Source organism: Leptopilina heterotoma, unplaced genomic scaffold (assembly GCF_015476425.1).
Source record: "Leptopilina heterotoma isolate Lh14 unplaced genomic scaffold, ASM1547642v1 Lhet_178, whole genome shotgun sequence".
Taxonomy (NCBI): Eukaryota; Metazoa; Arthropoda; class Insecta; order Hymenoptera; family Figitidae; genus Leptopilina; species Leptopilina heterotoma.
Window position 1 is genome coordinate 4,000 of NW_025110894.1, and position 23,792 is coordinate 27,791.

The window sequence follows — 23,792 nt, forward strand, 5'->3', positions numbered from 1 at the left end:
GAATGCAGCAAACATATATTTGCGTCTTTTTTTCTCCCATTACGACGCAACGCAAAACGCTGTCATGGGACTCCACCCTAACCGTAAGAATGAGTTAAAGAAGGATAGATATATTGTTTATCCTTCTCTAACTCATTCTTACGGTTACGATTGCGGTCCGGTTACAGATCTATTCTGCGTTGGCCTATAGAAATTTCGTACAAGAGCGCTAAAACGGCTAAGGCCGGCACTGATTGGCCATCTCTCCCGCACACATGTGCCCTCCCAGGTAGAAATTGACGACCGGGATGGTACCGGCCCGGTACAAACGGCGGATTATAAGTGCCGGGGCGGTACCGGCATAAGACCGTAATTTTTACCGGCTCGGTACCGGCAAATTGCCGGATGATAACTACGGCAGGTATCCGGCATACGTACCGGGCCGGTACCGAATAATCCACCGGGGCGGTACTGGCCCGGTTCCCAGGTGCGATTTTTTGGTCGGCCCATAGTTGGGCCAACTTTTACAAAGTCGGTCCAACTTCTCGTGCCAGAGGTTGGGCCAACCATACAGATGATAACGGCGACCGTCTAATGGCGACGATGGTTGGCCCGACAACTCATAAGGAAGTTGGCCCAACTTACAATGCATATGTTGTGCCAACTATACATTTCAATGGTTGGTCCAAAGACTGACGCCAAAGTTGGCACAACTTTAAATGCGTAAGTTGGGCCAACCACAATTTTCAAAGTTTGGCCAACTTCAACAGCCAAAGGTAAAAAATTATTAAAAAACTAAATTATTTAAACAATTAACAGGTTATTATTAGCGGGAACATCAGATATAACCTTTACCTATTATTATTAAACACAATCTCATACATACATTTTCGAAAATATCTAACGCTCGCTGGGATCGAGCCCCTAACCTAACGCACCGAAGACTTATACACTGACCACTACGCTACGCTCACATGGGAGTGCATAACGCAAAATGTATATTTAAGCTGCAACAGTCGGGCCAACCGTGGCCCAGAGTTCGGCCAACCAAGAAAGTTTAAGTCATTTAAACCGCATTTGACAAAGTTTTGCCAACCGTTGGGCCAACCGTTGCCCAGAGTTCGGCCAACCAAGAAAAATCAAGTCAATTAAACTGCGTTTCACAGAGTTTTGCCAACCGTTGGGCCAACCGTGGCCCAGAGTTCGGCCAACCAAGAAAAATCAAGTCAATTAAACTGCGTTTCACAAAGTTTTGCCCACCGTCGGGCCAACCGTGGCCCAAAGTTCGGCCGACCAAGAAAGTTTAAGTCAATGAAACTGCGTTTCTAGAGTTTTGCCAACCGTTGGGCCAACCGTTGCCCAGAGTTCGGCCAACCAAGAAAAATCAAGCCAATTAAACTGCGTTTCACAGAGTTTTGCCAACCGTTGGGCCAACCGTGGCCCAGAGTTCGGCCAACCAAGAAAAATTAAGTCAATTAAACTGCGTTTCACATAGTTTTGCCAACCGTTGGGCCAACCGTGGCCCAGAGTTCGGCCAACCAAGAAAGTTTAAGTCATTTAAACTGCGTTTCTAGAGTTTTGCCAACCGTTGGGCCAACCGTTGCCCAGAGTTCGGCTAACCAAGAAAAATCAAGTCAATTAAACTGCGTTTCACAGAGTTTTGCCAACCGTTGGGCCAACCGTGGCCCAGAGTTCGGCCAACCAAGAAAGTTTAAGTCAATTAAACTGCGTTTCACATAGTTTTGCCAACCGTTGGGCCAACCGTGGCCCAGAGTTCGGCCAACCAAGAAAAATCAAGCCAATTAAACTGTGTTTCACATAGTTTTGCCAACCGTTGGGCCAACCGTGGCCCAGAGTTCGGCCAACCGAAACTGAAAGTCTTTTAAACTACGTTTGGATAAGTTGTGCCAACCTTTGTCGCCAAAGTTGGCCCGACGGTTGGTTAAACTCTGCATTTAATGGTTGGCTTGCAAAGTCGGGCCAACTGTGGGCACAAGTACTTGCCAAAGTTGGGCAAACTCTGGCAACCAAAACTTTGCTTGCCAAAGTTAGGCCAACCTTGGGCCAACCTTCAAACTCTGGCGGCCAACCTAAATTCGCACCTGGGTTATTGTTGGAAGGTATTTGGTGCCGGTTTATTACCGGCTGCACAACCGGCTAGGTACTGGTCCAGTACCGGCATAAGTCTGTTCATTCCACCGGCGCAGTACCGGTAAATTGCCGGATGATAACTTCGGTAGGTATCCGGCAACCGTACCGGACCGGCACTAATAAATATCTGACGCAGTACCGGGCCGGCACTAAAAAACAACCGGTGTGGTACCGGGACGGTTAAAAAAATTATATTTCAGTCTGATTAATTGTTTAATTATCATTATTATTATCAATGTTATTATTAATTTTAAATTGGAAACAGTAAATATATTAAATGCTGAAACAGAGAAACATAAACAATTATAGAAAAATCAGAAGACTTGAGGAATTGAACTCCGGACCCTGAGGCTGCAAAGTCGACACCACATCCGCTAACCTAAACCTGCATATTATAAAGTCCAACCGACATTCCGCCCGGCAGCAGTACCGGGCCGGCACTAATATTCAAACGGTGCGGTACCGGGCCAGTATTTGTATTTCTAATTTATTTTAATTCAATTTAAATTATTAAAAATAAATAAATAAAAATAGTAATTATAAATAATAATAACCGCCCTATTCACCGGTTAAATACCGGGCCGGCACCAATAAGCAATCTACTCGGTATTAATATAATTGCCGGCACAACTAACTAATTAATTTATTATTAATAATTAAATTAATAAATTAATTAATAAATTAATTTTCAAATTTTTTTTCTTTTCTTTAATTCTTTTTCTGATAGTTTAACATTGGCAAACAACCGGGAGGACACTGGGTTAGTACTAATATTTTTGTCGGCAAAACTTTTGTGCCAGTAGAAAGCATTAAGTAAATTTTTGTGCTGGGCCGGTGCTGGGCCGGCACAAATATTATCACCGGAAAATCTCCTTCGTCCGTATAAAAACAAAACCAAATAGTAGTACCGGGCCGGTGCTGGGCCGGTAAAAATATTATCACCGGCAAATCTCCGTCGGCAGTATAAAACAGAGCGAAATGACAGTACCGGGCCGGTGATACGCCGGTACAAATATTATCACCGGCAAATCTCTTTCGGTGGTATAAACCAGAGCGAAATGACAGTACCGGGCCGGTGCTACGCCGGTGCTGGGCCGGTAAAAATATTATCACCGGCAAATCTCCTTCGGCGGTATAAAAACTGAAGTAAATTATAGTACCGGGCCGGTGCTGGGCCAGATATTTTTAATCAACCGGCCCGGTAAACACTACCAGTACCGGTAGAAATCCACATTTACCACCGGGCCGGTACTGGGCCAGTATTTATTTCATATCCGGCCCGGTACCTTTTTGCCGGTACCGGCATATGTCCGACTTTACAACCGGTTCGGTACCATGCCGGTCGTTAGTGCTGGCACACCTCCAACTTTTCTGCCTGGGCTGCTGGAACTCTGGAAGTAAAGGGATAGAAATCCTATCTCTTTTAATATTTTTTTATCTCTGAGATAGAAAGAGATAAAGTTTCTCTATCTTAGTCTATCCCCACTTTATCACTTCAATCACTTTTTATCTCTCCTTCTGTATAAATCTTTTTCAATAACCTTTATTTCATCTCTTTTAATACTTTCGATATCCACACCTATCTCTTTCTATCTCTAATTTCATCTAAGAATATACTTATCTCTTTTAATAATCTTGTTTCTATCCCAGGCTATCCCTTTTTTATTCCCCTCAATCTCCTTCTATCTTCCCTTTTATTCAATCTCTTTTAATAACCCTTACTTTATCGCCTTTTTTATCCTCTTACTAATCACTTCTTTCCCTTTCTATCCCTATTTAAATCTCAGTCCATACTTGTCTCCTTTTATTTCTTTGGTTCTATCAGAGTCTATCTCTTTTCTATTAAATTAAAAAAAATTCGATTTTTTCTTTTTTCTTAATCTTTTTCAATAACCTTCATTTTATATCCTATTGAATCCTTTTTCAATCCCCAAAGATAACTTTTTATACGCTTTTCAATGTGACGATTTCATGATAAATAAAGAGAAATTGAAACTTTAAAAGGGAGATCAACTGCACAGGAAAAAAAAAGTCTGACTCCGTTTACACCTTAAATTCAGCCCATGTATTTCACATAAGTCTGTCCTTGTTTAATGGGGCTGACTCCGTTTACACCTTAAATTCAGCCTCGAAAACAGGCTAAAAGTAAAACTTTTTTTTTAGTGTGTGAGAGATAAAGAGTGATAGTGTGTATTCGACTTGCGTCCCTAAAGGTTCAGGGTTCGAGCCCTCCTGCGTGCGAGATTTTTCAAATTTGGTTTTAAGTGTTATATGTGCATAATGTTGGTTAATAATGTGAAATGAAATATAGATATAAACAATAAATAATAATTTCATAACAAATAAATAACTTGATTTGTTAAAAATAGGTAATAAATACACTGAAAAAAAAGTGCTGTTGAATCAAATATCTCCATGCTATTGAATTCCCCGTCATTGATTCGATGACACATTTATTAATCGAAAAGTATATTGCTTAAAATGAAAAAATGAAACTGTTTAAATTAAAAGTACGGTACTGTAGAATTAATGATATTGTGCAAATTGTTTCTATAGTTCATCTATATATAGCAACAGAATTATTTTTTTGCTTCTTTGACATTATTCATTTGAAGCATCTAATAGATGAATTTGAAGAAAATGCGTGTAAATTTAAATCAAATGAAAAATTGTTTGCTCTAAAGAAGCGCGCTCTGAAAACGAAAGCATATGCTTTCGTTTCAATGAGTGGTGCTATTGCGGACTGCCTATAGCATATGCTATAAAAATAAGAACACTATGTTTTGAGACATTGACAGGTACTAAATTTATTGAAATACTTACCCACATATATTTATATGTTTATTAAACCTGTCGTTTTTGAGATTCCAATATAAAAAAGTATTATTTAAATTCTTTTAATTAATTAATGACTAGTTAAATATAAATTCCCTATATAAATTCCCTTATATACGCGAAAAATCTCGAGCACGGTATTTAACCACAAAGTAAGTGCCCAACGTTGAGAAGCGGATGTATTACATTGCAGCGCGGCGGTTCTCGTCTATCACGGAAGTTAAGCGTCGTTGGTCGCGGTTACTAAATGGATGGGTGACCGCTTGGGAATAGCCGTATTTTTCTGACTAAAAAAGATAAGTGTGTTTGAATGTGTATGTGTGTGTGTGTGTTTAGCCGTTGGGAAAAATGAAAATAATAATAAAGATGTATATGTTAGTGTGAAAAATTGAAAAAAAGATGTGTATAAAAAGTGTTGTGTTAAAGGTGTGAGAATTAATTATAGTATATAAAAAACATGTGAACAAAAATTCCCTTTTTTCAATTTATCGTTGGTATATATTTAACCACATAAAAGAATTGAATTAACAGTATGGTGTTATTCAATCGATAGCAACAACTAAAAAAATTAAGAGTACAAATTTTTGAATCATAAAAATGATGCTTTTAAATTTAAAAGTTATAGTCATTGACTCAAAAGCATATACTGTTAAATTAAAAAATTTTGTTTATTGATTCAAAAGGATTCACCTTCGAATTAACATAGTATGCTGTCAATTTGAGAAATATGCTTTTGTTTCAAAGAAAGTGATACTATCGAATCATTAGAATCGGTGCTTTCAAAACAACAGCATATACGTTAGGCAGCCTGTTATGACACTATTCAATGAATCAAACCCATATGTCATTGATTCAACAGCATTTTTTTCTCCGTGTAGAAGTACGAAAACTCTAAAAATATTTGTTTTAAATAATAAATTCAATTGAAATTGTAATACTTCATAAAGTCTTTAATATTGTTAATAATATTGGTTAATTAATTCTTTATATATTAAAAAGGATAAAAATTTGCAGCAAAGACAAATAAAAAGAGATAAAAGTACATAGGTATAAAAAGAGATAGATAGGGGATAATAGGGTATAAAAAGAGATAGAAATTCAGAGATAAAAAGGTATAATATTTCGGGTATGCAAAGTGGCTATTTCAAAAAGGGTTAGAAAAAACTTTATCTCTTTCTATCCCCAAAATTCTATCTCTTTCATTCTTTTTACTTCCAGTAGGGTGGCTATCTCACCCGGGCATTCCGGGAAGAGATGGCCAAATGCACTTTTTGTAAATGTAAATTTTAAGATTGTTTCTATAAAAATATTTTATTTTGTTTTTCGTAATTTTAAAGTTAAGTGTTCAATGTTTAATTATCAATAAAAGTTAAGACAAAAAACGCTTTTTTATAATTTTTATAATCCTTTAAAAAAACTATGGTCATCCCCCCGGACTTACCCTATCTTGATAAATAATAAAGTTCTTCTTGAAAATTCAATTATTTTTAAAAATTTAATAAAATTCTTTTCAAAATTTCACAAGAATTTAATTATTTACAAAATTTTTAATAAATTTCTTCAAAATAATTAAATTATTTTCATAAGTAATACAATTTTCACAGAAATTCAATTATTTAAATTATAAAATTTCATAAAATTTTTCGAAAAATATCAAATTACCTATTTAAACAGATTTTTATAAAATTCGTCGCAAGAATTCAATTGTTTAAAAAAATTAACAAAGTGCTTTTCAAGAATTCAATTATTTTTATAAACTTGGATAAAATTCGTTGCAAGAATTTAATTATTTATATAAATAATAAAATTCTTCACAGAAATTCAGTTATTTTTATAAACTCAAATAAAATTCGCTGGAAGAATTAAATTATTTTCTAAAGTAATAAAATTCTTCGCAGAAATTCAATTATGTTCAAAAATTAAAAAAAAATTCTTGTCAAAATTTCAAGTATCTTTATAAATAATAAAATTCTTCTCCGAAATTCAATTATTTTTGAAAAATTTTAATAAAATTCTTGGGAAAATTTTAATTATTTTCATAAATAATTAAAATTATCGCAGGATAATTTTAATTATTTTTGATACAATATTTGAATCAAATTCCTCGAAAAATGTAATTAATCTTAAAAATTTTCTTAAAATTTGTCAAAAGAATAATTCAATTATTTAAAAATTTCTTGATAAAATTCTTTATGAGAATTTAATTTTAACAAACATTCAATTATTTAATAAATTATTTATCTTTTAATTTAAATAATTGAATTCTTCTAGAATTTTCTAATAAAAATTTATTTATTATTTATAAAAATATTTGAATTCTTGCAACGAATTTTATTATATTTTTTTTAAATAATTGAATTTTTTAAAAAAATTTTACTACTTTTAAAAATAATTGAATTTTTGCGAAGAATTTTATTAGGATTTTTGTAAACAATTCACTTTTTTTTGAAAAATTGTACGGTAATTTAAATTATTACAAAACATGAAGAAGGCGATCACTTCGTGTTGAAGACTCGGAGTGATCGCCTTCTTCATGTTTTGTAATAATATTCTTATGTTGAATTTCAAAAAGGTTTGAATTTGAATGTTTTGAAGAATTTTAATTTCTACGGAAAAATAATAATTAAGTATTTATTTAAAAATGAAGTTTCCTATTGATATTTTCGAATAATTTTACTTTTTTGAAGAAATTTATAAATAAATGTAAAAGAACATTTTTTTTGAGTGTCTAATAATTTTTAGAGTGAATCAGAATATTCTTTAGGTTCAGGGAAAAAGTGAAAATTTCGTCTGAAAATCAGGGAAAAAAATAAATTTAAATATTTGTGGCAACCCTGTTTTGGGTATGTTTATTATAATGTATTTATACAAGTAAATTTTGAACAAATATTAATAAAAAAATTTGTATTTTCTAATTTATTTACATCCTTTTTTTATTAAATGTTCAAAGCTGTTAGACTAGATATATAACCTTTTGTGCAACTTAACTTAAAAATTAAAATTATAAGTTAAATTCAAAAAATTTTGGTCAAAAATGAATTCTACAAATATAAAACATTATTTCTACAAATGAAATAAATTCAGATACAATTAAATACAATTTAAAAATGTTTCAAAAATAGTTATCACGAATATGCTTCCGCATATTCGTGCAGATTCGCAGTCAAACAGTTATGTTAAACGAAACCTTTTGTGGGTGTATTTCGGGTATTTTCGATCAGGTTCGTATGACTTCGGCATAAGAGGCTTGTGTCGATCCTGAATAGCTTATGGTGGCTGTATTTGAGCTGTGCAAACTATAGTAGTCTCAGTAATGTGATGTGCTTGGCTTCGTTTTTACAATTTTTGATGTTTTTATAAAATATCTTTATACAGTAGGTTATTGGGAAGCGGAGATGATTAAAAATGGTTGATTCTTGTTGATATTGAGCTGATAAATGCTCTATATTAACTTTCTTTTAACAACTAGAAGATGTTAGACAAAATTTACTGCTACCTGTCAAAACAACACTCATCCAAGTTCAGTTACAAAGTGTAAAACTAAAAGCAATTTACAACCCACTTTGGTGTTTAAGGGAATCGAAAACATGTTATCGTTAACATTGTAAATTATGTTAATTATTTAATGACGAAAATACTAATGTAAGGTTCAGGAGGATGAAAATTTTGATTTATGTATGACAAAAGTAGCGAAGTGAATTATTAAGATACACCTGACTATACTATACTTTTGGATATTATTAACACGTGGTGAACAGAATGCTGTTTAAGCTGATATTGTTTTCAATATTTCTCCAACAATGTACAGGTTATTTCAATTTTTTCTTGGATCAATTGGAAGTTCGAAAACTAATGGGTAAGTTGAACATTTTTATGTTTTTTCATCCAAAAATATTATTAGAAATTATATTTTACTACGAAAATAAAATTATAAGACGAATTTAGATTTATATGAAATTTACATTATTTTTCAGATAAACTTTAAAACAGGAAATTACTATTTACATAAAACTTATTTTAATAAATAAGTTATATATATATATATATATTTTCCAGACAATTGTTATTTGTGTACATTACAATTAATAAGAAATTAAAAGTATGAAAACTTAAATTTTTTTAAGTTAAATAAATAAATATTTAAACAAATTTACACAATTTGAATTAGCAGAATTAAATTATGTTTAACAATTAAATAACCTAAAAATTTATAATTATTATTTGAATTTCTGGACTATTAATCTTTTAGTAGAAGTGCTATTCCAAGTAGGAATTTAGTTTTTTCAAGGTAAGTAAACCAATTACCTACAATAAAACTTAGGAATTTTAATCTACAAATAAAAAGAAATATTTCCACCAAATATTACGTCAAAATATTCAGTAGTTTTTGAAATGTCAAAATTTTGGAAACTTTTCAAAACGTTATATCTCCTTTTCATCTTAATCAAAACACTTCATTCTTTTTTTTTTAAAAACTCAACATAAAAAGACGAAAAATTGTTTATATTACACTACCGTCCGTGAGTATCAGGACGCCCCTTTTTTCATGAATGAAAAAATGCTTAAAACGTAGAAAATAAGAATGATAAAAATTTTTCGTATTTTTTCCCTGAAAGCTAATGAAATTATGAAAAGACTGACACCTGATCGAAGAATTTTCGTTGATTATTCTGTCAGATACAGAAAAAATACTGGATTTTGAATGCTTTTCGTAATTTTGTAATTTCTCGAAAACTAATTAACTTTTATTAGCGCTCTTGGTCTTGTTTTAATCTCTATTTAATGTAGAATCTAAATTATTAACTGGTATTGTGAAATAAATTTTTCCAAAAAAATTTGAAACCGTAAAAGTAGGATTAAAAAAATTCAAAAAATTATCATGAATAAAGTGTCAAAAAGGTCAATGTAAAATATGTTCATTTAATAGATATACTAAAATTCAAAAAAGCTTTTTAATTACTTAATTATTTAATTTAAAAAATTTTTTTTTTTTGAAAAAGTGTCAATCTGTTTTTCAAAATTTTTTTATCCGACTTTCACAGTTTCAAATTTTTTTGGAAAAATGTATATCACAATACCATTAATTAATTTAGATTCTACATTGAATAGAGATTGAAACAAGACCAAGAGCGCTAATAAAAGTTAATTAGTTTTCGAGAAATTAAAAAATTACGAAAAGCATGCAAAATCCAGTATTTTTTCTGTATCTGACAGAATAGTCAACGAAAATTCTTCGATCAGGTGTCAGTCTTTTCATAATTTCATTAGCTTCCAGGAAAAAAATACGAAAAATTTTTGTCATTCTTATTTTCTACGTTTTAAGCATGTTTCCACTCATGAAAAAACGGGCGTCCTGATACTCACGGATGGTAGTGTATGTTTATAAAAATTTTGTATAAACATAATAGGGTAAGTCCGGAGAGAGATGGTCAATTTCTTTAAAGAATTATAAAAATTATAAAAAAGCGTTTCTTGTCTTAACTTTAATTGAAAATTAAACATTAAACACTTAACTTTAAAATGACGAAAAATAAAATAAAATATTTTCATAGAAACAATCTTAAAATTTACATTTTTCAAAAAGTGCATTTGACTATTTCTCCCGGAATGGCCGGGAGAGATTGAACATTTTTAATGCAATTAAGTGCAGTTTTCATGTAGCCAAAAGTGTCGAATACTATCCTCAATCAATGTATGTACAGGGTGTCTACTAACCGGGAATTCCGGGACAACCGGGAAATAACCGGGAATTTTATTTGACCGGGAAAAACCGGGAATTAGACGGGAATTTTATACCGAACCGGGAATTTTTTCACAAAAATTAAAAAAGTTTTATTATTTTAATTTCTTTTTAAAAAATCAATTTTTATTTCAATTTTTATAGATATTTATACTGTTCTCTAAATTTAAGTTAGTTAAAAATAATTAATTTGATGATAAAAAATCAGTTACCAATTCAAATATATTATGTAAATAAATTTAAAAAAAATTATGGAGTTAATAGAAATATTGTGAAATTCGACTGAAAATATGTAATTAAATTTGTTAAAGAAATTCATTAGAAACTTTTTAACAAATAGAATTTTCAAAGTATTTTAATTTAATAATTGATTAATAATTGAATATTATAAAGAGTAAAATTCTAATGTATTCATGTTTCTTACTGCGAAGATTAATAATTAAAATTTTTATTAGTTAATTTAAAATAATATACATACTTAAAATTGTTTAATGAAATTGAACTTTCGCAAAATTTTTTTTAAATCTAAAAAATAAAATTGTTGTAATTTTTCAATTCTATTGTTTCAAGATAATTGAATTTTTCTAAACAAATCATTGAAATTTTTTTACTTTTTTTGAAAAATAATTGAATTTTTTAATAGAATTTTATTTAAATTTTTCGAAAATAATCAAGGGAAGTTAGTGACCATAATTATAATTTTATTTTTAAAATTTTAAGTCCCTCTTACAGTTTTAAATCAATTTTTTGCTTCTAAAAATTATACTATTCTATTATTATTTAATAATTATAATTATTGAACTTCTCTTAAATTTTTATCATTTTAAATTTCTGAATGTTCAAATAAATGATATTTATTTATTTCTTGAGCAAATTAAATGTTTATTACATATTAAGTAAATAATTAATTATTGCTGCTTATTATTTTCAAAAATTTTAATAAAATTTTTCACAAAAATTAAATTATTTTCATAAATAATAGCATTCTTTGGAAGGATTCATTTATTTTTAAAAATAGTAAAATTCTTTGCAGAAGTTCAATTATTATTATCAATGTAATTTTAATAAAATTGAAAAATACAATTTTCAATTATAATTATAAAGAGACAAGATTATTTTTAAAAACTTGAAAAAATTCTTTGTTTAATTCAAGTATTTTCCAAGTTTTTAATTAAAATTATTGAAAAAAACATTATTTTAAAAAAATTTAATGATTTATTTATGTTTGAAATCAAATTTAAATTTAAATTTGATAAGAAAAAAAACCGGGAAAAAATTAGGATATAGCCGGGAAAAACCGGGAAATAACCGGGAATTTTGTTAAACGAAAATAGTAGACACCCTGTATGTAGTTTGGTTGTAATCACAACCTATACGAATAGATCTTCATCTTTGGTGTCAATTAGATCAATTATTTTGTTTTCATACATTTTTAATTTTTTTTCTGTAATATTTCTTGAATATCTGAAATTAACATAAAAAAATTTAAATAAAAGTCACTTATTGCCATCTTACCCAATAATACATGACAGAAGTAAACATTAAAATATAATAAGTGGTATTTTTTATAAATTCTGTAAAATATTTGAATTGTCCAACTTATTCCCGTATGGCCATCTCTCCCGGACTTACCCTATAAACAATTTTTTCGTCTTTTTATGCTAAGTTTTTTGACGTAATATTTGGTGGAAATACTTTTTTTTATGTGTAGATTAAAATTCCTGAGTTTCATTGCAATTGGTTTACTTGCTTCGAAAAAACTAAATTCCGACTGTCTCGGAATTGCACAGAAGTCTAGCAAATGGAATAAAATTTGCCAATTCACTCTCTAAATCTGAATATGTGAAAATTCACATATAATTTGTAAGTTATAAGTAGCTCTCTCGTTCATTAGGTGTATATATGTCGTAGGCAAGTAGAGAAACTAGGCAAGTAGCTTATTTCCTAGGAATTAAGCTAAATTTTGGCAAATAGAAGAATGGACATGTGAAAGATGTGTATTCTTCTATTTGCCTAGAGTCAATCAGTATTTAAGCTTATTTCCTCGTTATTAAGCTAATTGCCTATAAATGGCCTCCGGCAAATATAAATTTTGACGTGTACATATTATATAGCAGAGTGTAAACATCGATTTATAAACAAGTTTTGTAAACATTATTTATTTATTGTCAACTTTATATTTATTGTCAATTTGAATTTTGTGCCATTTAATTTGCATTGTATAATATTGAAAATGAAAATTAGTTTTTTGCTATCTGCTTCGAGTAAGAGTTAATTTAATAAGTACTCTCGATAATGGAGAATAATATTATAAATGAAATTGAATTTGAAAGTAAATTAGAAGAATGTTTAAAAAAACAAATAATTGTTGCATGTGGAATAACAAACAACTCGAAAATGTAACAACAATATTAAAAGATGTAAAGTTATGTGCTGCAAAATATCTATCTTTATTACTTTTATTTAAACTACCACATTTTGTTGCAATAAGTAAAACAAAATTCATATTAACATTAACAATAAATAAATAATGTTTACAAAACTTGTTTATAAATCGATGCTTACACTCTGCTATATAATACACGTCAAAATTTCTATTTGCCGGAGGCCATTTAGGCAAGTAGCTTAATAACGAGGAAATAAGCTTAATTACTGATTGACTCTACACGGAGAAAAATGGTGCTGAGTTTCTAGTAAAAGTTCCTATGGAATAGTAATAATTCTACTTTTATATTAAAAATTACTATTCATAGTAAAATATACTTCGCATGAAGTAAAAATTACTATTTCTGGTAGTAAACATTACAAATAGTAATTATTACAGTAGTCACGTTTAAAAATTGCTTCAAGAATTTTAATTTTTACATCGTCATTATAAATTTTATTAAATTTTGTATTACTTTTTACATTCGATATGTTGTAAATATTACTGGTAGAAATTCTAATAATTAATACTGCGGAAAATAAAGATTGCTTCTGCAAGAAGCAACTTTTACTATTGCAGAACAAACTTTTTACTCGTAAAAGTAGTAATCCGTACCACTACTGTTACACACCTATGTGTGTAATCACGTCACTACTGTCATGCGCAGCGACCGTAACCTGACGTCAAAGTGATCCAACATTTCTAGGTTACAAGAAGCACGTGTAGCACGGTTCAGTTATTTGGACAATTTTGTTTATATCAGTGGTGCGATCATTAATTCCTATATGCATTTTAATTATTTATCAATTTCCAAAGTATGCAATTCATGTATAATCACTTAATAATTAGTTAATTAATTTTTAATGAATTACTAATTAATTAATAAAAAATATATAAATAAATAAAATCATTAACATTATAATCTAATAATTTAATAATTAAAATAAGTAATTTTAAATTAATAATACTGTTTATTATTATTATTATTATAAATGTTTATATTTTAATGCAGTAACTTATCTAAATAAATATAATGTATGATTCACTTTATCGAAAAGAGATATATGCGGGTAACATGAAATTTTCTCCATAGCGATTGCGTAGCCGAGAGGCTTAGTATAAATGCGTGCGATTTTAGGTTGCGTTAGATATAAGTTAGGTAGGGTTCGAAACTGTATAGATGTTAAGATTTTCCGATATGTTAAGTTGTTAATTGTAAGTAAGAATGTGAAAAAAAAGTAAAACTTATGAATAATGAATAATAATACACATGCAGAGTGTTAATTACTTGAAAAAATATTTTTTGAACGCACTGATTATTTTATTTTAATTTATTAAAATAAAACGAGACAATATAGCTCTCTACATCAGCATTTTTTTTCGTCACGGCGTGGACAGACGCGCAGGCGCGCCGGCATTCGTTTCGCCCGTCGGTGTGAGGCGCGTCATTGTGTGGGTACGGATTACTACTTTTACGAGTAAAAATCTTTACCGAAATAGTAATAATTGCTCTGATTCGTAATAAAAGTTGCTTCGCTCAGAGTATTAATTGCTCGGGACATTTTAAATATTACTCGGCTTTTAATAAAATTTAGATTCCTTGAAGTAAATTATACTTTTTCAAAAAAGTAAAAATCGTTTGAATACGAAGCAAAAGTTGCTATTTTTCGAGCAGTTTCAAAATTACTACTTAAAAGTAGTAATTTTTCATCGAAAATAGTATAATTATTACTATTTATTTTTCTCCGTGTAGGTAAATAGAAGAATACACATCTTTCACATGTCCATTCTTCTATTTGCCAAAATTTAGCTTAATTCCAATAGGAATTAAGCTACTTGCCTACGACATATACACTTTTAATAAGTGAAATTTCACTCAGAATAAGTAAAAATTCACTTATTCATAAGTGTATATATACACTTTGATCGAGAAGACAACTTATAACGTACAATAAGTGAAATTTCACATATTCAGATTTAGAGAGCAGGATGTTCATCTGAAGAAATGCAGACCTCAAAAAATTGAATTAACATTTAAAAAATAGAAACTATTAATAGTTTTTTCTGGAAAAGCATATCAATTTTCCAAAAAAATGTTAAACTACAATATTTATTTTTTACGGTCGCAAATAAATTGAACATGCTTTGAACAATCCAACGTGTATAAATAATTTCTGTGTTTACAAACATAAACCAAGAGTTATTTTGCAACCAAAATTTTATCGGTTTTATTTGGTAGTATGTAAACTACCTTGGCACACGGAGAAAAATAATTGGATAGCTTATACTGAGTGTTGGATAATGTATCTATTTTTGATAGACTCTGGAGCGCGATCCGATTAGTTGGATAGTGCGACCAATTTTATTGGATCCTTAAAAGTTTGACATTTTAACCAATTCCAATAGCTAGGAGAAACATTCTCTTGGTTACTTTGTCCAATTCTCTAGTGGACATTTACTTTCGAGTTAGTTAGTTAATCTATTTTTCACTGGTAGAATATCTACCTTTTTATTTAATAATATTAATAATAAAAAAACTCTTTCATCACTACTACGTTAATTTCAAGCAGGCAAAAAACTTACATTCTGCTTTTCAAACATAACTTATTTTTAAATAAAATTTAAAAAATAATGAGTCTCCTTCTAAAAGTTTCAACTAATAAACTGCAAATTAGTTTCAAAATCACATACAGAAAAGATAAATAAAGTAGGGTTAGGATAAAACTTTTGTAGAATTTTCACTATATTAAATATATATATATATATATATATATATATATAAACTGCCCTTTAAATGAAGTAATCAAAACTTCGGCATTGACTGGAACAGCCATTCGAATAAAACTTTCAGTGTTTTCGTCCCTTTATATAAAGCGAAAACAATTCACGAAAACGCAATGTCAAAGACGCCTTCACGACAAGAACCATGTGACATCCATTAGTTTTTTGTACACAGCGCTTGCGCGTCACGTGACTGACCCGGTATACTTGCGAATTGGATACCTTATCCAACACGTTGGATAAAATAACCAGTTATAACGATGGAATATCCAACTACAGATTAAAATTTTTAAATGTTGTAGTGACCATCCCAGTTAGCTGATCAAACATTTCCCTGACTTAAATTAAAGAGAATTAAATTCTCTGACATTCCCTGACTTTTCCATTACTTTTTCCTGACCAAAAAAATTCCCTGACTTTTTCCTGACCGTTAGACACCCTGAATAAGTGTTTTAATTAATTAATTGAATTTTAATTTAATTAATAATGAAATGATTATTAATTAATTATAAATAAGTTGAAAAAGTCAACTATTAGTGTGAAAGTCTTTCATTTGACTGCGCGGGACACTTAAAATAAAGTATTTCAATCCAGAAAACTAACACTTTAGTCAAGTCAAGAAAGTTTTACCAAACTATTCCTGAAAGGCTGAAACGTTAGTGCCCATCAAGGAGGTATTTATTTAATTTATATTAAACGTTCAGTTTACATTTTTTTAACTTTTACAGTACTATCTTGTAAGGAATAAAGATATCACATCAAATTTTAAATATTGCTACTGAAAAAATTATTTAAAAATTATTAAAAATTACGATTATGCCACTATAACCCAATTTTATTGAAAAATTCGGTAAAATATAAGGAACAAATTTTCTCTGTGAATATTTCAAATATTGAGCATTGCGACTTTCAATACATTTTTCGAATTGCCTGGAACGTCTTTGGCAGTATGTAAACTGCCTAGGCACTTTGCATATTGACTGTTTTTATACATTCAAAATTAGACATTTTACTAACTGCCCTCGGTTTACAAACTGCAATAAAACTTAAAGCAATAAATATTTTTATTACCGTTTGTTTCTATCATTAGATATTAATTTATTGTTAAATATGTCAGTTACCATATTTTTGTCCCAAGAAAGCATAAATAAAATTAGTAAAAAGGCAAGAAAAGTCAGGGAATTTTTTTTCAATCCTTGTTAGAAACCCTGTTATTAATTGTCAAATATGTAATAAATGTTTTTAAATCATACAAAAAGAAAATATAAAACTGCAATAAAACAATAATATAGATCTATGGGATGATCTTGATAACGTCTTTCTTTATTAACTATTTAGAATGTTGGAAAAAACGATCTATAAAAGGACATGTCAATTAAAAATTTCTCAATTTCACGTTTGGTTTCGGAACTGGATCCAGTTCCCTCTTCAGAATTTATTATATTTTACTACATATCGTTTTATAACATAAAACTTGATTTTTTCAAATTAAAAGAATGTATTTGAGGTTATTAACATATAATATTAGGTTTCATATTGTAAAGTAAAATTTAAATTTTGCTTTACTAAATTTGTAAAATAAAACTAAAAATTTAAATATGAATTAGTTCACTTTTCGCCATGTGGAAATTAAAGGAAATTTTTTGTCTTTAATCATGACTTTATATACCATTTTTTTAGTTTATTTAATATTTTTTTAAAAAAACATCCAAAAAAGAACAATTTTTGGTATTATTTTACAAATTTAGTAAAGCAAAATTTAAATTTTACTTTACAATATGAAACCTAATATTATATGTTATAATCTCAAATACATTCTTTTAATTTGAAAAAATCAATTTTTATGTTATAAAACGATATGTACTAAAATATAGGGGCCCAGGAGGAAAAGTCGGACGAATGTCGGATTATACAACCGCCTGGGATCCGCGCCCGTACGGACCGCCAGCACCGATGGTCTGTACCGATTCGGATCCTAAAATGCAACCGGCGCGGAACAGATTAGGCTCCGACTTTTGGATCCGCCTTTCTACTTTCGTCAGTACTGGCGCGGTACTGGATTTGTTCCGCCTGCAGATTTCATTCTTCTACGCGCGTCGGAAGAATGACGGATGTTAGGTCTGTACTGGCTCGGTGCTGGGGCGGATCCGACTGCGGATCTCGTCATTTATTGTTATAGTTTACATTATCAGTATAATCATAAATTTATTTTATTATTATAATTAATTATTACAATAACTAATTGCATTTATTATAATATTATTATTAGTTAACCAATAAATAAATTAATAGTATTCATGCAAAGGAAGAATATAAGAAACTTAATTTTTTCATTATATATATAAAAATCCAACTTTATTAATGTGCAATTAAATAAATAATTTTTAATAAATAATATATTAATTTGAAAGAAGTAAAATATATTTAACTTGAAAGAAAATGTGATCAATATATTATAATGCCTACAATAAATACCTAACATATTAAATACAATATATAAAAAAGAGATTATTATTAATTAATTTATTATTAATTAATTAATAATCTCTTTTTAATTTAAACAATATATTAAGTAATTATTTATTGACACTTTTCTGCAAATTAAATAATTAAAAAAATGTGTTGTGCATTAAAATTTTATTCAATTTAATACTATTACTTATATGTTATAAATTGTTTTGCAGTGAAGTTATGTTCATATTATTCGATATATTATGTAATAAAATATTAAAAAACATAATAATAAAAATATAACATTTTTTTAAACATTTTTTTAAACGAAATATTGAAATATTCATAAATACACATTCAGTAAAGTATTGAAAATATACCGGTATAACATCAGTCCATATTTCCAAATTGCCTATTGCCGCGTAGTAATTTTACAATTTTCATTTTAGCTAGTGAGACTTGAAAGCATTTAAGGTTTGAGAGTTCCATGCGAGCGTAGCATAGTGGTTAGCGTGCGAGATTTCGGTGCGTAAATATTCGGTTAGGCGTAGGTTCGTACCCCCAAGCGTTAGGATTTTTCAAATGTGTATGTAATAAAAAATTGCGTTTAAGTGTATAAAGAAATAAAAAAATGTGTAAAGTGAACTGTCAATGAATTGTCATCCGTATTTATCTTTTGCAATTAATTATTATTTTTTATTGATATTTGTTGAAATTATTATTTTGATCCGAGCCGGTTGTCAGGCGGTAGAATGCCAGCATTGCCAGCGCACATCTGGCTAGGAAATGAAAGATCCGCAGTCGGTACAGTGCCGGGTCCCAGCCGGTTGAATTATACACGGAACGGCTCTTCGCGGCCGGTTACCGGGCGGTAGAATGCCAGTTCCGAGACGGATGGCCAGCCAGCTCCTGGCCAAGTCATCTTTTGGTAGAATATCAGTTCTCGGGCGGTAGGCAGGCGGTTCCCAGCCAGTACCACTACTCCGGCGTCGGTACAGGCGAGGATCCGCGCCGGTTGCAAATTTCCCACTGGGGGAGTGTAAGGTATGGTGGCGGACACTTTCTTTTTTGCATCTCTCTCTCTCTCTCAAAAAACAACCCAGGCGCGAAGTGACGCCGAGTTCAGGCTTTATAAAGATTGGCCAAGCATTGGTCAACATTGATTGAGCATGAGTGAATCAGCGAGAGCAGGAATGATCGAAGCTTTAATGTAACACCGATTCCAGACTGCAGCGCGAGCCTTAATTCAGCATTGGACACCAATGCTCAATCAATGCTGCGGAAGCCTAATGCAGGACTGAAACAAGACTGCTTCCACTGTTCCCAAATTTACTCGTTTCTCACGTTTATTCAATATAATGTGAATATATGAATTATTAATAATAATAATAAATATTATTGTTATTATTTTAATTCATGTATATATATATATATATATATATATATATTTAATGGCAATAAGTTACTATTATAATAATTATATTACTTTCATATAAATAATATATTACTAACAATAAATGTCATTTGAAATAGTAATACTAAAAAAATAATTTTAGTAAAAAATACAATTTTTCTGTTAATCGATACATTTTTTTCTTGATTTTTTAACAGACTTTTAACATTATTTACAAACCATGTTCACATTTTTTATTCACAACACAACACACAATTTTATTATTTTATATGACGCTTAAAACAAAGAATGAAAAATATTCGCTCGCATGTGGGATCGAACTCACGCCTCCCGCCCCTAACGCATGCCGGAAGTATCTAACGCACGCATTTAAACCGCTCGGCCATAGAAGGCTGGAAGGCTTCTCGCCTAATCTACTATATCAATGCCAGTGCCGTCACTCAATATTGGTTCAGCATGGGACACCAATGTTCGTCCCATGCTCGATTCAAGACTCGGTCAATCTTGATACAATATTCAGTTTCTTTATACGTGTGCACTGTACAATATTATCTATAAATATTTATAAATTATTTAATATTAAAATATTTTTTATGATTATTTTTATAAGTTAAATTATATATATATTATTTTTTTTCTTGTACAGTGTCAAATTATTATTTTCAAAGTTCAAGAGTTTCGTTTATCTGAAAAATTTTTAGTGAAAAAAATGTTCATTAGGTAGTAATAAATATTTATGCCTAGTAGTTTTACACTAGGATTAACTGTTTACTGAATATTATCAAAAATATATTTTTCGTCAAACGCGCGCGACTAAACACAAATAACCTTGAGACTCCAGCATTACCAACTCAACACATACGTTAAACTCTTGAGTTGGCAATGCTAAAGTCTCAAGGTTATTTGTATTTAGTCGCACGCGTTTGACAAAAAATAGTTTTTTGATAATATTTACTAAACAGTTGATCCTAGTGTAAAACTACTAAGCATAAATATTTATTACTACCTAATAAACATTTTTTTCACTAAAAATTTTTCAGATAAACGAAATTCTTGAACTTTGAAAATAATAATTTGACACTGTGCAAGAAAAAAATAATAATATATAATTATTAATAATAATTTTTAAATAGTATACAAAATTATCATAAAAAATATTTTAATATTAAATAATTTATAAATATTTATATCTAATATTGTTAAGTGCACACGGTAATAAATAAACTATCAAGATTGATTCAAGCTTGAATAAAGATGGGATGTTCAAGCTTCACTCACAAAAATTGACCGAGTCTTGAATCGAGCATGGGGCGAACATTGGTATCCCATGCTGAACCAATATTGAGTGACAATGATATAAAGACTGCTTCAACTCTGGGTTACCCACGCTGGGCGTTCAAGACTCAAGGTGCCGTCCCATGTCGGCGTAAAAACGTCAAAGCGTCGAAGCGTCGGCGTTAAAGTATGAGAGTGAACGAGATAGTGATATAAGGTTGTTTCTTTCACTCTCATGCATTTACGTTTTGACGCCGACGCTTTGACGTTTTTACGTCGACATGGGACGGCACCTTGAATCAAGCTTCAACCCATCGTCAGCATTGGTCTTTCGCGCCTGGGAATATTTTTCAAAATTTCAAAAGCAGGCAGTTGCTGACATCTATTAAGCATATTTCTGTCAGAAGCAGCTGATAAAATTTAAATTCAGTTTGAAAGTTGTAAGGTATGGTGGCGCATTTGGTGTATTTAACTAAAATATTATGTAGATGTTAAAATTATTTTTTAAAACTACTAGAAATGATGAAAAATAACAAAAGTAGAGAAAACTGATGATTTTACATTATAGAAAAAAAAGTTTCACTTCAGTTATGGTTACAATTTTGGACATGTGAAGTAGCTGGTGGCTGTTTTAACGCAACTAGAATAAGAGAAGACCGCAAGTGTCACATATTCGAGAATTGTTGCGTTGGAGCACATGAGGCATTAGTACACAAAAAATGCAAAGACAATTGAAACTCGTGCAAAAAATGATCCGCCACTGTACGTTACAAAAATTGCGCCATCATACCTTACAAGCTATTGATGAAAATATGATGGTGTTACTTTCATACAGCGCGAATTGAGAAAAATGTAAAATACAAAAAACTGTTGTCCAAGGTCTAAACAATACGTTCCATACATTTACCAGACTCAATTTTAAAAAAATCTTCACTCTGGCACTGTTAACACACATTATAACCTGTCGCCACGCCGGTTCATTTATTAAAATTATGGTCTCAGAATTGGGGAAAACAATTCCGGTGGCGAAAAATTATAAAGGCGATCTTTATTTTTATTTATTTTAAATGTTGAGCGCCTGGCTGCTCCTCTATTAATTTAAGAAAATACAAGTCATATTTAGAGTTTAACTAGAACTTTTAAAAATTAGAAATGAATTTTATGTTTAGATAATTTTGCCAACTAGGTGTAGGAACGAATAGTGACTTTTATTAAATAAATAAACACTTGTTTACACACATAACTCACATTTATTCTAAATAATTAAAACTTTAAAGAGACATTTATCAATTCAAAGAAACAGACTTGCTAAGAGTCGGAGAGCGAGCAAATTTTAATAAGAAAACAAAGTAAATTTTATTATTATGGCGAATTAATAGTCCGACTCACCATTGTTCCTCAATTGACTTATTACTTTTCCCCTTCTATTCCAATTTATGACGTTGACAAGTTGAGTCTTATAATTTTTACAATAAATAAATATAGTTTGGAAATTTTCCTTGACAGGTAATTATAATGTCCACTTACCGTGACGTTTGAAACGTGAAGGACGAGCGACACTCGGCTGCTCGTACTTTTCGCCCATTAGACGCGGCTCATACTCAACAGCCACCCTGTCGATAAGTGTAGATTATACATCCACAAGTAGCAACTAGTGGGTTGCAGCCTTGTAGGCGCGACTTAATATTAATCTTAATATTAATTTAAGGAAAACAGCTAATCTTGGACTAGTGACATTAATTATCACGTAATGAGCCTGGAGCAGTGCAATAACATATTAAAATAATTTTATAACATAAATAATTAAACAAAATTCTGTTTAATGATAATAGTTCTTATAAAAGAACTTTTGGTCGCATCTAATAGGCTTAAACAAAAATAAAACAATGCGGCAGAAATTATTCTTAATTGATATTATTTCTCGGATGTGCTCTCGAACTCTTTGACAGGTCAAAATTAATTAATTTTACATTATGTGCATATTCTGTATTTACATATATAGTAATAACCCTTTTCTCAACTTAACAATTTTATTAATAATATAAAAGGGGCTTCACGCCCACGTCACGGTCGAGGAATTTGCGATGTAAAATGTACAGCGTTACAACATATCCAATAAAACTTTTTTTTTCACTACTTTTTTATTCAAAATCACTTAAAGTACAAAGCACGCGTTTGATCATTAATACTACTGCATATAAAATGTCATCACGATAAAAGACATCGACCATAGTGGGCGCTTCAGATGTGACGTTACATGCCAGATTAGACAAGTCCGCCACCATACCTTACACGCCACGATACCTTACATTCCCCTAATAAATTCTGAAGAGGGAACTGGATCCAGTTCAGAAACGTCAAATTGAGAAATTTTTAATTGACATGTCCTTTTGGAGATCGTTTTTTCCAACATTCTAAATATGCAATAACATACTTATTTTTAAGCAAGAAGTAAGTAAGCAAGAAGAAATTAAGTAAACAATAATACATAAGTAAGTAAGCAGAGAAGTAAGCAAATAAGTAGGTAAGGAAGTAAGCAAGGAGGAAATAACTTGCTTGCTTACGAGCTTACTTCCTTATTTCGATACCTCAGTGTAATACAGTCCTATCTTCTGGTAACACTTAAAACTGTCCCATCTCGAGTTGATGTTTTGTACCGTGCTATCTCTAATTTGACAGATTCTGGTGTGAATAAAAAAAATAAATTACGGTACTTAAAAAATTGATTACATTCAAAACAA

At 30.2% G+C, this 23,792-nt stretch overlaps 1 protein-coding gene across 1 annotated transcript in view; it reads left to right on the forward strand.

The window, feature by feature from the left end:
- Positions 1-8,217: 8,217 nt before the first annotated feature.
- LOC122499893 (tyrosine-protein kinase Drl-like) overlaps positions 8,218-23,792 on the forward strand; it is a 206,869-nt gene continuing 191,294 nt past the window's right edge. The window contains exon 1 of the mRNA XM_043608469.1: positions 8,218-8,821. Coding sequence (XP_043464404.1) covers positions 8,725-8,821 — 97 coding nt within the window. The 5' untranslated portion in view covers positions 8,218-8,724. The remainder of the gene's footprint in view (positions 8,822-23,792) is intronic.